The 14301-nt window shown below is 47.5% G+C and overlaps 1 protein-coding gene across 3 annotated transcripts in view; it reads left to right on the top strand.

The window, feature by feature from the left end:
- The window catches only part of ZNF609 (zinc finger protein 609), a 75606-nt gene that overhangs the window by 35644 nt on the left and 25661 nt on the right, over window positions 1-14301 (top strand). The window contains exon 1 of one of the 3 annotated variants that reach the window (XM_070953308.1): window positions 13230-13247. The exons of the other annotated variants lie outside the window; for them this stretch is intronic. Coding sequence (XP_070809409.1) covers window positions 13236-13247 — 12 coding nt within the window. The 5' untranslated portion in view covers window positions 13230-13235. Of the gene's footprint in view, window positions 1-13229; window positions 13248-14301 lie in introns of those variants that run through there. 3 annotated transcript variants of the gene reach the window in all.

The raw sequence follows: 14301 nt of genomic DNA, 5'->3' as shown, positions 1-14301 counted from the left end.
ATGAAACAATAATGTATAACTAGATTTTTTGTTTTTGTTTTTTTGCCATTGAATCCATTGCCATTGATTTGCAAAGAAAAAAAAACAAGGAACTGAAACTATTCAAAAAGTTTTTGTTTAGTCAAATTGTGGCCAGAATTATGTATGCTTACTATCCAAGCACTTTTTGGGTAATTGATTGCCTGACCTAGGCATTTTTATAGCACTGTTTATTGTTTACATTTACAGATTGCTGTATGCAATAAATTTTTCAAATGATATTCTATTTAGGCAGAACAAGAATGGGATATCATATATTTGGTTTCAATAAAATTGGAACAGGCCTGATTTTCTGATAGTCTGTACCAAATTGAAAATATTTTTTCTTTTGTTTCTTGGTTTGTGCTAAATGTATTTTGTCGTGCTGTTTTTCTGAAGAGCCAGAGAAGATTATAAAGCTAGAATTTGATGGCGTTGATTGTTCATTCTGAGAATAGAAGAATTGGAAAGGTTAAATGAAATCAATCAGCTGCAGGGGTGCAAGGGCCAGGACAGGTGGGCCCTAACATACTACCCACAAATTTCTGATCATTTCCAGACTGGACAAGTGAAATGGAAAAACCAAGCATATAGATGAATTATTCCATTCTCCTATAGTCGGGCACGGCAGTCAGGATGGGTGGAGACTTGGTTGAGCTTCCATTGGACCGGGTCTGCAGAAATAAGGGAAGTCCCTCCTCCTGACTGTGCCTGTCAGTTTTTCGACTCGGTCGAGTCCGGACCAGTCGCATCTAGGATAGCTCCATTCCAAAGCAAAAAAAAAAAAAAAAAAAAAAAAAACCAACAGAAGGGAATTGTCATCTTATCCTCTTCTAGCTCCCTGCTAGCAATCAGTCCAGCGAGAGACTTCGCTCCGCTGGAGACCGCGCTGCGGTTCAATTGCCGGCTGGCAATTGCCTCGCCCACGCGCACGAGTTCGCTCCGTCGCGTTGGGCCCAGTAACATCAGGCGGCTGCGGGGACGGCAGGAGTCTGAAGATCGATCGCCCAGCGGCTCCCCTTTCGGCGCGACGTGTCTTCCGCGCCTCGTTAGTGCTGTAGGCCGGCTGGCTAGCACTTTCATCGCCTGTTCGCCTCGGAGCGGCTAATTAAGGCCTCAGGGAGACAGCGTGGCCTCTTCTAACATCGGCGGACAGCTTTTTAGCGCGAGGGAAATTCCGCGCGTCTGGGGGTGTTTAGACCGGCTGGCTAGCACACCCCAGGGCCTTCTCTGTCTGTTGCAGCATCTGTACTGTGAGTAAAGCTCATTGCGAGCTTCGTTGGGCCCAATTTATTCTCGGAGGTTTGGCGGCCATTTTAGCCCTTCTTCAGAGCCCTTCAAGATGGCGGACGCCAGGGCTCACAGTAAAACTAATAAAGGGAAGCGCCCTGCCTCATCGGAGGATCCAGGAGAAGGTACTTCCAGGGGCACCCAGGCTAAGAGGTCTAGATCTCAGGCTCCTAAGCAGACTTCAATGTCCAGAGAGGAAAAGAGGAGACATAATGCGATAGAGAAGGCCTGCAATAAAGCGGCCTCCTCTTTGAGGGCACAGCCCGGGCCTGTTACTACTCCAGTATCTGCCCCTGCCTCAGGGGGGGATTTTACACAGGCTTCTCTTGTACCAGATCTCTCCCCAGATATCTCAGTCACTGAGGATACTTTAGCTCCAGTGCCAGAGGCAGTTTTTCCTTCAGGGGATCTTGGGGACCCTTCTCTACAAGCAGATGAGAATCCAGAGCCCCAGTCTACTGGAGACCAGAATAACCAGGCCTCTCAAGGCCAAAAGCTAGATGTCACCCCAGCTTTGGCCCAGTTGATTGCTAATTCCATCAGGCAGGGGATTGCCCAAGGTCTTCAGGAGAAAGCCTCTTCCAAGGTTTCTGATTATTTGAGCCGCCACACCCCTTCTGTACGCTCCCAGCCTTTGCAGGCCTCATCTCAGACCCCAATGGGAGCAGTTTCTCCTTCCAGGGCTAGCCAAGGCTCCCTTTCAGGGGAAGAGGAACAGGCCATTATTGAGCAAGATTTATCCGAAGATGAGGGTTTGGAACCTGATCAACCCCCCTTTGTCGGCTTGTTTCGCCCTCAGATGTTCCGCTCTTTGTTATACAAGGCACAAACCACCACTGGCCTTGGCTTGCCAGAAAACAAAGACCAGACTCAGCCAGGGTCTTCAGCATCTTCTTCCTCCCTATTTGAGATGCCTGCAATTCAAACCGAAATTGTGCCAGCCCCTAAATTATTTACAGAGGTATTGCAGAGGCAATGGAAGAACCCCAGTACAGGTCCAATTCCTAACAGCCTTGATAGACGTTTATATAATTTGGCTTCGGAGTATGCTTCTCTTTTACAGATACCCTCTGTGGATGCACCAGTAGCAGCCCTTTCATCACCTTCACCTTCTTCAGGCCCTGCAGAGGAGTCTCTAAGACCGGAGGAGAGAAAGGCGGAACGTACGCTTATTAAGGGTCACCAAGCAGCAGCCTGGTCTGTCCAAGCAGCGTCGGCTGCGTCCTTTTTTAATCGAGCATCGATCCTCTGGTTGAAGCAGCTGCAAGGTCGTATACCCTCTACTGATGTGAGAACACATCAAGATATCAACAAAATTCTAGCAGCAGTAGAATTTTCGGCGGATGCCACCTTGAACGCGGCCAGATTTTCCGCGAAAGCCATAGGCACCGCAGTCACTTCCCGGAGGTTATTGTGGTTAAAATATTGGCAGGCTGATGTGCGTAACAAATGGCGTCTTGCTTCGTCGCCATATGAGGGTGACAAACTTTTTGGTCCTTCACTTGAACCCCTTCTAATTGAGACCAGAGACCACCGTAAAATCTTGCCAGCCATGTCTCGCAGGGCAGAGAGTCGTTCATCTGGCTCCTTTCGATCACAGTCCTTTCGAGGCTCCGATCCCGGCTATTTCCAGCAGAGGTCTCAGCGCCCCTTCCAACAACGGGGGACTTTTCATCAGGACAATCAGGTCAGACAGGGTCCCAGATACCCCCCCAGGAGACCCCAGAGGGGTGGTAGAGGACGTCCCTTCCGAAGGTCTCGCTAGGAATCTGGTTCCGGCCCAACTGGGAGGCCGTCTGGCCCTTTTCTCCCAGGCCTGGGAGAATAGCATTACTGATGAGTGGGTTAAGAATACCATCAAATTTGGCCTTTCCCTGGAGTTCTTGTCTACCCCTCCTTGTAGATTTATACGTTGCCCAGTCTCTCTTAACAGAGTGAAACGGGCTCAGGTAGAAGCAGCTATTGGTCACTTATTGTCTATTCGGGCCATACAACCCGTTCCTCCTTCCGAATTTGGCCAAGGTTTTTACTCCCGCCTCTTTTTAGTACAAAAGTCCTCGGGGGATTGGCGCCCTATTCTTGATTTGAAAGCCTTGAACCGGCACATAACTTATCGCCGGTTCAAGATGCATTCCTTACAAACAATTTTACTTTGTATTCGGGAAGGAGATTTTTTGTCCTCCGTGGATTTAACTGAAGCCTACCTCCACGTTCCCATCCTTCCCAACCACCGTAGATTCCTCCGTTTTTGTTATAATAACAAGCATTTTCAGTACCGTGCCCTTCCCTTTGGGTTATCCTCAGCTCCCAGGGCCTTTACCAAGATAATGGCTTCCCTTATGGGATATGTAGCCACCATCCCAATCAGGGTCTCCTTTTATTTGGATGATGTTCTAATTTTGTCACGTTCTTTGCAGCAGGCACAGACAGACCTAGCTACCACCCTTCAGGTCCTCCAGAACCATGGGTTCTCGGTAAATCGGTCTAAGAGCCATTTAACCCCTTCTACTAGGATTCGCCACTTAGGGGCGGTTATTGATACCTTGTCCTCCGAGGTCTTCCTTTCACCAGACCGGGTTGACAGCCTTAGGGGGTTAGCTAGCCGAATACAAGATAGGGGGGCTTCTTCCGTCCTCTCCCTCTCTCGCCTTCTTGGCAAGATGGTGTCTACCTTTGGAATAGTCCCTTGGGCTCGTTTACACTGCCGGGACTTACAATGGCTACTACTACCTTTTCAACGTTCCCATAGGGACAACTCGACCACGAGGCTGATCTTACCTCCTCCAGTTCTACAGTCTCTCTCCTGGTGGACGTCGGGAGCGTTGTTAAAAGGGACCAAGTTCCGAGAACCTCACCGTCTTCTTATCACGACGGATGCCAGCTTGTCAGGGTGGGGCGCTCATCTAGGTCCCCACCTGGCTCAGGGCCAATGGTCAGAGAGCGAGCAACGAATGAACATCAATGTGCTCGAACTGCGGGCTATCTTCCTCGCCTTAAAAGCCTTCAAACCTCGCGTCCTTCACCGGGATGTCCTGATTCGTACCGACAATGTAACAGCCAAGGCGCACGTGAATCGCCTTGGGGGCACGCGCTCCAAGGCCCTAATGCGAGAAGCACGACGGTTGGGCCTATGGGCGGAAACCCACCTGGCATCGGTACAAGCGGCTCACATCTCCGGAATTCACAACCAGATGGCCGATTCCCTCAGTCGGGCTCCGATCGACAACGCAGAGTGGTCCATTTCTCCTCAGCTGTTCCAGGAAATAGTCCGCCGCTTCGGGCTTCCAACGGTGGACCTCTTCGCCAGCGCTTCCAACCATCAGCTCCCTCGGTTCTTTGCCAGGTTCCCCTGCCCCGAGGCGGAGGCAGTGGATGCGCTGCGGTGTCCGTGGCCGTCCAGACAACTCCTATATGCCTTTCCCCCAATCAACCTCTTGCCCAGGGTAATACGGAAATTACTACAAGAACAGGCGGAGATGATTCTCATTGCCCCATCCTGGAACCGGCGTCCTTGGTTTGCAGACCTCGTGTCCCTGTCGGTTCAACCACCCTGGCGGATACCAGACGATCAGGTGACACTCTCCCAGGGTCAGTTACAGCATCCGGACCCTCTCTGGTTCCAGCTCACCGTCTGGCGGTTGAGCGGGGGTTGCTAACCAGACTCCCCTTATCGGAAGGAGCCATCTCTACTATCCAGGCAGCACGAAGGGCCTCTACTACCCGCATTTATGAATCCACCTGGCGTGCCTTCTCGTTGTGGTGTAAAAGGCGACGTCATTCACCTACGTCGGCTTCAGTTCTTCTGGTCATTGAGTTCCTTCAGGACGGCTTTGTCGCTGGTCTCTCTCCGAACACTCTTCGGCGTCAGGTGGCGGCGCTTTCCACGGTATTGTCCAGCTCTTCCACGGATCCTTTGTCCAAGGAACCTCTAATCCGACAATTTTTACGAGGCGCGACGAACATCCGACCGCCCGCAGTCCATAGGTACCCTACGTGGGATTTACCTAAAGTCCTACAGGCCCTCACTGGGCCACCCTTTGAGCCTATCCGAGACATTTCCTTGAAGCACCTTTCTTTCAAGGTGGCCTTCCTGGTGGCGGTGACCTCGGCCCGTCGAATTTCAGAGATGGCGGCCCTTTCGATCCGGAAAGAGCTATGCATTTTCCACCAAGACAGGGTGGTACTCAGACTGGACCCTTCCTTCATCCCGAAGGTGAATTCCATTTTCCACCGATCCCAAGAAGTAGTCCTCCCAAATTTCTGTCCAGCTCCTCACCATCACCTTGAAAAGCGTTGGCATACCCTGGACGTTCGACGAGCGGTCAAGGTTTATATCGCCCGCACTGCAGCCTTCCGACGCTCAGATGCACTCTTCGTGTCATTCTTACCTTCCTCCCTGGGATCTAAGACATCCTCGTCCACCTTGGGCCGATGGATTCGGGCGTGTATCTCCACGGCCTATGAGGCTTCTGCGCTTCCTGCTCCTCGCAACATAACAGCTCATTCTACACGAAGTGCGGCCACGTCAGCGGCTTGGTCCACTCGGGCCACGATTGATGAGATTTGTCGGGCAGCCACCTGGGCTTCACCTTCCCCTTTCGTCCGTCACTACCGCCTGGACAAGTTTGCATCAGCAGACGCAGCCTTTGGGCGTAGGGTTCTCCAAGGTGTCCATACATCCTCCTGAGTGCGGGACCGGTCTTCTCCCGCCCGACTGGACACCTCGCTTTGGTATGTCCCATCCTGACTGCCGTGCCCGACTATAGGAGAATGGGCGTTGGTACTTACCTGATACGCCTCTTCTCTGACTGTCGGGCACGGCAGTCAGCCCCTCCCTGTGTGGGGGAAACCGGTCCCTGCACATTCTCACTGGGAAGGGGGCTGGGGTGTTTCTCATGTGTTTGTTTTCAATTCCTAGATACGACTTTCTGCACAGGCTCCCTCGTCTCAAAACTGACAGGCACAGTCAGGAGGAGGGACTTCCCTTATTTCTGCAGACCCGGTCCAATGGAAGCTCAACCAAGTCTCCACCCATCCTGACTGCCGTGCCCGACAGTCAGAGAAGAGGCGTATCAGGTAAGTACCAACGCCCATTTTGTATCTTGTTATATAATGGTTGTGTTGGATAAATTCCAAGGTCCAATATTGATAAGAGTAAATAGCTTAGATAATGTAGGGATTCAATGTATTCAAAAAGTTCTCGTAGCAAGAAGGCAAAAAAAAATAAATCACATTTCCTCATTCACAGCAGAATAATAACAGAATGTTGTGATTTTTCATATCCTTCCTTCCTTGCATCTTTTAATCAAATCCAATAACTCATACATTTGGCAAATCTTGTTCTTTTAAAAAGACAACATTCCTTTAGTACGTTTTTGTACAAGGTCCAGGACAATCCTGTCCTCCCTCCGCCTCTTAATTTCTCAAGAATTCTAAAGCCTAGCTCCAGCTTTGGGACAAAAGGCAATTGACAGCACTAAATTGGCAAGCCCATCTTTTTGTGCTGTTCTGAAATACAGTAGTAGGCGGTGTTTGTTTGGTAGGGTTGGTTAGGAGCAAGACTGTGACAAATGTACATACCAGCCCTCTACAAGTGGTACAGTATGCAGCTAACCAGGAAGAATTAGAGCATGGAAAAATTACAACAGGTGCAATAGATGCTTTTAACATAGTAAATCAGGAAGCAGCAATAGCAGAAGCTATTAAACCATACAGGAAAGAGTGAACTGCAATTACAGTGAGTCAAGCAGTGGATGATAATTGCAAATATTCCTATGTTTGACATTCTTTCTCCTGACTATAATTTTCCTAGTGGGATCTGAGTGGCATTAGCTATTTAGAGTTCCGTAGCTGCAGAAATAAGCCGTGGTCCAGCTTCAAAACACTTAGGCTGCAGACAGAATTTCCATACATTCCTTAAGCAGTAAATAAAAAGTGCATGAAATTATCAGGTGAACCCTCTTATAGTTGCACTCCCTTCTACATTTGGGATTATTATAGTTTATTGTTATAAATGTACCTTTACCTGCTATCCCTAAGTGATTTTCCCCCCCAGTGTCGTTGTAACTTCAAACAGTCACTAAATGAATGTAAGTCAAGGGTTACTTGTATGCCGTTATTCAGTAGATAGTTAGGCAACAACTTGTTTTTTATAAGAGGCTTAAAATTGCTGGCTGCTCTATGAAAATGTACATGAATTTGCTGATATACCATGTTCTGTTCTACTTATATTGACATTTTTTAAAAGAATAAAAATAGCGGTGAAGTGAGTAAGCAAATTAGGCACCTTCTTGCATAATGACAAGGTAGAATGTCATAAAGAAGAGAATTTTGAGGCGAGGATGCCAAGTTGCAGTGGATCTCATGAAATGGCTGAATGGAACCTGATTGACCGTAGATTGCAGACAGCAGAAGGAAAGTGTATTTCATCATTCGTCTCATAATTAATTCTACTGAATTCCATACTGTGAGAAATGATAGTAGCTGCTAGTTTTAATGACTTTAATAAAGAATCAGACCAAATGAGAGAAGATAAAACCTGTTGGGGTGAGTGCTAACCTGGTGGGAAACCAGTCTCCTCGTTTAGAATCCAACAATTGTGGGAAACAAGATATTGGACAAGATAGGCTGTTGATCTGATTTAACAGAGCTGCTTTTGCAGTGCTGCATAAAATGTAGTCCATCTCACCTCATCTCCAGTTCTTCTATATACGTAGTCCTGAAATTTGTTTTCTCCTTTTCCTTTGTCCTGAATTTATCTCTTGATATCATGGTCTATATTTTGTTTTTCTCACCTGTTTGTGGCAAACATCAATCATTCAATCCTTCCTGGCATTCAGTTTAGATGATTACAAAAAAACATGCACATTTCAGGGTGGTGATTTTTTTACCTTTTAGTTGCTAGTGAGTGTTTCTGTCCTCTCCATACCAAAAGGGGATTGTCATTAATATGGAGAGATGGTGATTCACGTGGGAAGGGTTGCACAGTTGAACATTTGAAATGGCTTCCATTCTTACGGAGAGTGAAAATTGGTTAATGTGTAGAAAGGCTCCTGCTTCTCAGAAAGCTATAATTTGCTGTGATCCATGTAACTCCCTGTTTGCATTGCAAGCAAATAAGAAGTGCAAACATTACATTCAGAATTTGTGGGTGGCAAAGTCAGACACTGCAAACAAGTGATAGGAAATCTATCTGCAGTGAATTGCAATCAGACTATCTTTCTTCTGGGAGCCCCAAAGCTCTTTGTGATCCTATGGAAAAGCAACTCTTATTTTTATTGGTTTTGGACACACTGTGACTGAACAACTCACATGAGATTTTTGTGCTTGGTTGTTCTCTACGGTTAGTGAAGTTGCGCTATTAGTTTGTGAAATGATTATTCAACCATATTATATAAAGTGTTGGATGAGCAGACCTGCTGTAAATGATTGAGTCGGTGCTTTGCATATGTTGAAGCTGCAAATAATATGCCTCTCCAAATAGGGTTTTATTTTTTCTTTTATTTTTGTTAAACAAACCCTCCGGAACCAAAGAAAAACTGATTCTCCATTGTGGTGGAGATAGCATCCAGGAATGGATAGACCTCATCAGTTAACCAATTGGACTGAGTCTGTCAAAGCTGTAAGGACACACCTCCTTCACCAACAGTCCCCAGCTTTTGACTCAGTCCTAGCTAAAGACAAACATGTTTTTGCTTAGGTCTACAAATTCCTGGATCCGTATCTCCATTAACTTGACAGAAGCTTACCTGCATGTTCCTATTTTACCGGAACACAGACAGCATCTCCGTTTTTCTTATGGAGGATGACTTTATCAATGTAGGGCCTTGCCATTTGGGCTATTGTCGGGAACAGGGCGTTCATGAAACTATTGGCCGCATTGGTGGCACATCTCCGGGCTCTTCCCATGTGTATCCAATGCTACCTGGTCGATATCCTGATCCAGTCCGCCTCTAAGCTCCAGGCGAGTCAGGATCTCAGAATCACCATCCAGGTGCTTCAGGACCACGGGTTTTCCATAAACACAACCAAGAGCCATTTGACGCCAACAAATAGGTTGCTTCATTTAGGAGCGGAAATAGACACCATTGTATGCAAGATACACTTCTCCCAGGAGCGCCAGACGAGTATAAAAGAATTGGTAGGTCGGGTCAGGAGGGAGTGTACGGTACCCCTGGCCACCCTCTTGCAGCTCCTGGGTAAAATGGTGTCCTGCATTTTCATCATACCTTGGGCACGCCTGCATGCCAGGTCTCTCCAGTGGTTCCTCCTGCCTTACCAGAGGAAAGGCAGGAGCAATTCCCCATCCAACGTCAGGGTACCACCAGAGGTGATCCATTCCTTATGATGGTGGGTTTCAAGGGCAATTTCAAAGGGAAGTTTTTTCAAAGAACCGGAACACCTGACGATTATGACAGATGCCAGTCTCTTTGGCTGGGGAGCACATCTCCAAAATAGGATGGCCCAAGGACATTGGTCACAGGCAGACCTGGGCCACAATATAAACTGACTGGAACTCAGGACAGTACACCTGGCCCTCAAACAGTTCCAGGACATGGTGTCGGGCAGACATGTCTTAATTCTGACCGACAATATGGCCACTAAGGCACACATTAACTGGCAGGGAGAAACCCACTCCAGGACCCTTATGAGAGAGGCAGAACGACTATGTCTCTGGGCAGAGAGGCTCCATTTGTCACTAAGGGCAGAGCATATTTCAAGGGCCACAAATGTACAGGCAGATTGGCTTAGCAGGGCCACAATCTATCATTTGGAATGGTGCCTGCATCCGACTTTGTTTCAGGAGCTGATGGAGCGCTTTGAATGGCCAGCCATGGACCTTTTCGCTACCCAAAACAATGCCCAACTACCAAGTTTTTTTGCGAGGTTTGTGGTACTGGGGGCGGAAGGGATCAATGTGCTTCGCCGCCCTTGGCTGTGGGAACTCCTATATGCCTTTCCTCCCCTTCCCCTCATCCCGAGGGTTATATGAAAGATTTTGGTGGAAAGGGCAGAGGTGCTGCTCCTGGCACCACACTGGCCCAGGCGACCATGGTTTGCCGACCTGGTTACCCTGTCGGTGACCAGCCCTTGGAGGATACCGCTGGACAGAGTCTCCCTCAGCCAGGGGGCCTTGGTCCACCCAGACCCACAATGGCTACAGTTGACCGCCTGGCATTTGAGCAGAGGTCTTTGAGCCAGGACAATTACTCCTCCAAGGTGATAGACAAGATACAAGCCTCCAGGAGACCTTCCACCAACTGAATATATGACGTGACTTGGAAGGCATTCTGTTCCTGGTGCTCCAGGTCAGGTTTGGACCCAACATCTGTATCCATGCTCCAGATACTGGAGTTTCTCCAGGTGGGGCCCAACATGATCCGTCGCCAGATGGCTGCCCTGTCCTCGGTCCTCTCTTGCGGGGATCTAGAGTCCCTCTCTCAACACCCAACCATGTGCAGGTTCATTAGGGATGCAATGAACCTACGGCCTCTGGTGGTTCACAGATACCCTACATGGGACCTCACTAAAGTACTACATGCGCTGACCAAGGCCCCATTCAAACCACTGAGATCGGCCACATTGTGTTTCCTAACCTGCAAGATGGCCTTCCTGGTAGCCATCACATCGGCTAGACGGATTTCAGAGCTGGTGGCACTCTCTGTCAGGAAGGACCTCTGTGTCTTCCATCCTAACAGTGTGGTATTATGGTTGGACCCTTCTTTTGTCCCCAAAGTGAACTCATGGTTCCACAGGGGCCAGGAACTTATACTGCCCGATTTCTGCCCAGGCCCCGTCCACACACTGGAGAAGAAGGGGCACACTTTGGATATGAGGAGGGTCCTCCGCATTTATATTGAGAGGACTTCCCCCTTCAAGAAGACAGAGTCGCTCTTTGTGTCTTTCCAGCCAGCTTTCCTAGGCACCAAGGTCACTCCATCAACCGTGGGCCACTTGATTTGGGCATGTATCACCAAATCCTGTGAACTACAGGCCCTTCCGTTGCCTAGACGGATCACGACCGATTTCACAAGGAGTGCGGTCACAACAATGGCATACAAGCCTCTATTGAGGAAGTTTGTCATGCAGCTACATGGTCTTCTCCATCCCCTTTCATCAGACACTATAAGCTGGACACCTTCGCTTCGGCTGAAGCGGCCTTTGGCAGGCGGGTCCTCCAGAGGGTCCATTCTGATCAGGGGACCTCGGACCAGACTGCGGCCCACCCGTAAGGACAAGCCAGCTTTGATATGTCCCATTCCTGGATGCTATCTCTACCACAATGGAGAAGGGGCATTGGTCTTACCTGATACGCTCCTTCTCATTGGGTGGAGATAGCATCCAGCCCTACCCTAGAGACCGTCTGGTCCTCGGTCCAATGGGGAGAATATCGGAACAAGACATGTCGAGTTTGTCTCTACGCCTTAGCCAAAAGCTAGGGACTGTTGGTGAAGGAGGCATGTCCTCACAGATTTGACAGACTCAGTCCAATCAGCTAGCAGACGAGGTCTACCCATTCCTGGATGCTATCTTCACCCAACGAGAAGGAGCGTATCAGGTAAGACCAACACCCCTTCTAAATTCCCAAAATACATTTTTTAAACATCTCATCGTGTGATCTTGAGAGATTAAAAAAACTTTGAAATATCCATATTGAGTATTTGTCCAAACAACATTTGTACAGATAAAAGTTAGTGTCCAGTCCCAGTGACGAACAATTGACTTGCCTAAATTAATGTAACTTCTACAACTTGTGATCCTTTGACTTCCGTGTCTGACCAAAGACTGCTTCATCAAGTGCAAGTCAGGATTTCATGGTGCCAGGATATCAGTATCCTTATCTCAATAACTCGGGACTCTAAAGTTGATTGAAGTGCTGCGATATTTACCAAAGCAGATAAAGAGTCAAGGTACAAATTCCTATTGAGCAGTGAAACTAAGAGGAGGTTCTTATAATTTTTTCTTTTCTTCTTCTTCTTTAATTTAAGATAGTAAAAGTATATAGATTAGGATGGTGAAATGGTATCATTTCAATCATTTCATCGTATACAGGAGATTCAAAATGCAATTCTTGAAATCTATTCTGGGATGCATACGGGAGGGGGACCTCTTGCAATCAGTGGACCTCAAAGAGGCCTACTTACACGTCCCGATCCACCTGGCACATCACAAGTTTCTACGCTTTGCTTACACCAATTGCCATTTCCAGTATCGGGCCATGCTGTTCGATTTTTCGTCGGCTCCTCGGACATTCACCAAGTTACTGGCAGCGGTAGCAGCGTCTGTCCGGATGGTTCCAGTCCGCATCCTGTGTTACTTGAACATTTTGATTCTGTCATCCTCCCTATCGCAAATTGCGAAGGACAGCAAGACAGTAGTTCGTATGTTACAACTCCATGGGTTTTCCATCAACTTGCCAAAGAGTCACTGCAGCCTGCAGGGAGGCCACATGGTCGTCATTGTCATCATTTGTGAGACATTACAAATTGGGCACTTTTGCCTCGGCGGAGGCATCTTTTGGAAGGAGAGTTTTGCAAAGTGTGGTTTCCACCCAGGGCCAGGGGATCAGTCAGGGGATCAGTCAGGATCCCGCCCAGTGTTCATAAGCTTAGGTATGTCCCATACATGGAATATCGGAGCACTGCACTGGAAAATGGACGTTGATTTACCTGAATGTCCATTTTCGGTGTGCTGCGGAGATATTCCAACCCGCCCAGTAGGCTGCCTGACCCTGGCAGGGGTAGATGGTTTTTCTTTTGTCTCCTTCTACTACAGATTCTTGGATGACTGCGCCTTCGTGAAAAAGACTGAAGACCACAGGAAACAGGAGGCGTGGTCATGGGAAAAGAAAAAAATTACACTCAGTCTTGAGCAAATAGATGAGAGATTAACCCTCATACGTGGAATATCTCCGCAGCACACCAAAAATGGACGTTCAGGTAAGTCAGTTTCCGTTTTCTGACAATGAGAACAATCAACCCATGGAACAGAAGTTGCTTCAGAAGTTGTGGGAGCTCCATCACTGGAAGCTTTCAAGAAGAGACTGGACTGCAATCTGTCAGAAATGGTGTAGTAGGGTCTCCTGCTTGAGCAGAGGGTTGGAATAGATGACCTATAAGGTCCCTTCCAACTCTGTTAATATGTTCTGTTATTAAATGTAATAGGTGCCCACAAGGAGCTCTGTGCCAGTAAAGACCCAGAGAGAACAAATTAGAATGCAGCATTGCTGTAAACATCAACCCACATGCCACGTACAGGTTGGAGGAGAATTTATAAGATACTTATTTTTTGTAGGGAAAGAAGTTTGCAGCTCTAACGTCTAAGTAGGCAAGACAACATAATTTCAGAATTGTTTATCCCTCCGGCAAGAAAAGACATCTTCTTTCAGTCTATTAATTATTAAAGCCTCTAACTTGTTATGATATGCATGCCCCAGTACTTGCAAGTTGTATACTTCAGAGGATGGAGTTATTCTAATTTTCTCCCCTTGGAACTATTTTCTGCAGTTAGTTGGTTTCTCATTGCACACGTAGTTCTAGGTGGCCAGTTAAGGAAAATGGAAGGATATGTCATACTATCTCAGTTGTACAATCTACATGCACATAGAGTGGGGAGCAGGAAGCTTCACCCTTCTTTTGCCTGTCTTAAATAATCTAAACATTGGGATTTATTCTAAAGAGGATGTTTCCTCAACGTATAAATATCTCAGTATTCTGACCAATTGAATACTTCTCATGCGCATCAGTCCTGTTTCCTCATTGTTTGCTATCCCACCAAGATCAATAAACCACGCTTTTCTCTTTAGTTAGCAACATGTCTATGCATCATAATTGGAAGCAAATCCCCAGCTTCACTTTGAAGCATCAACTATGATTTGCTATTTTGGATACAGCTGGGAAGGGGAAGTGAAAATAAGAACCAGTAGAAAGAGCTCACCACAGTTGCCATGGCTGGCCTCATACTCACCCTGCCAAACATATTTATAAAACCCTG

This window comes from Pituophis catenifer, unplaced genomic scaffold (assembly GCF_029215685.1).
Source record: "Pituophis catenifer annectens isolate HBS135680 unplaced genomic scaffold, rPitCat1.0.hap2 SCAF_14, whole genome shotgun sequence".
Classification (NCBI taxonomy): domain Eukaryota; kingdom Metazoa; phylum Chordata; class Lepidosauria; order Squamata; family Colubridae; genus Pituophis; species Pituophis catenifer.
The sequence above is the reverse complement of the archived record's forward strand: the minus strand, read 5'-3'. Positions and strand labels throughout refer to the sequence as shown.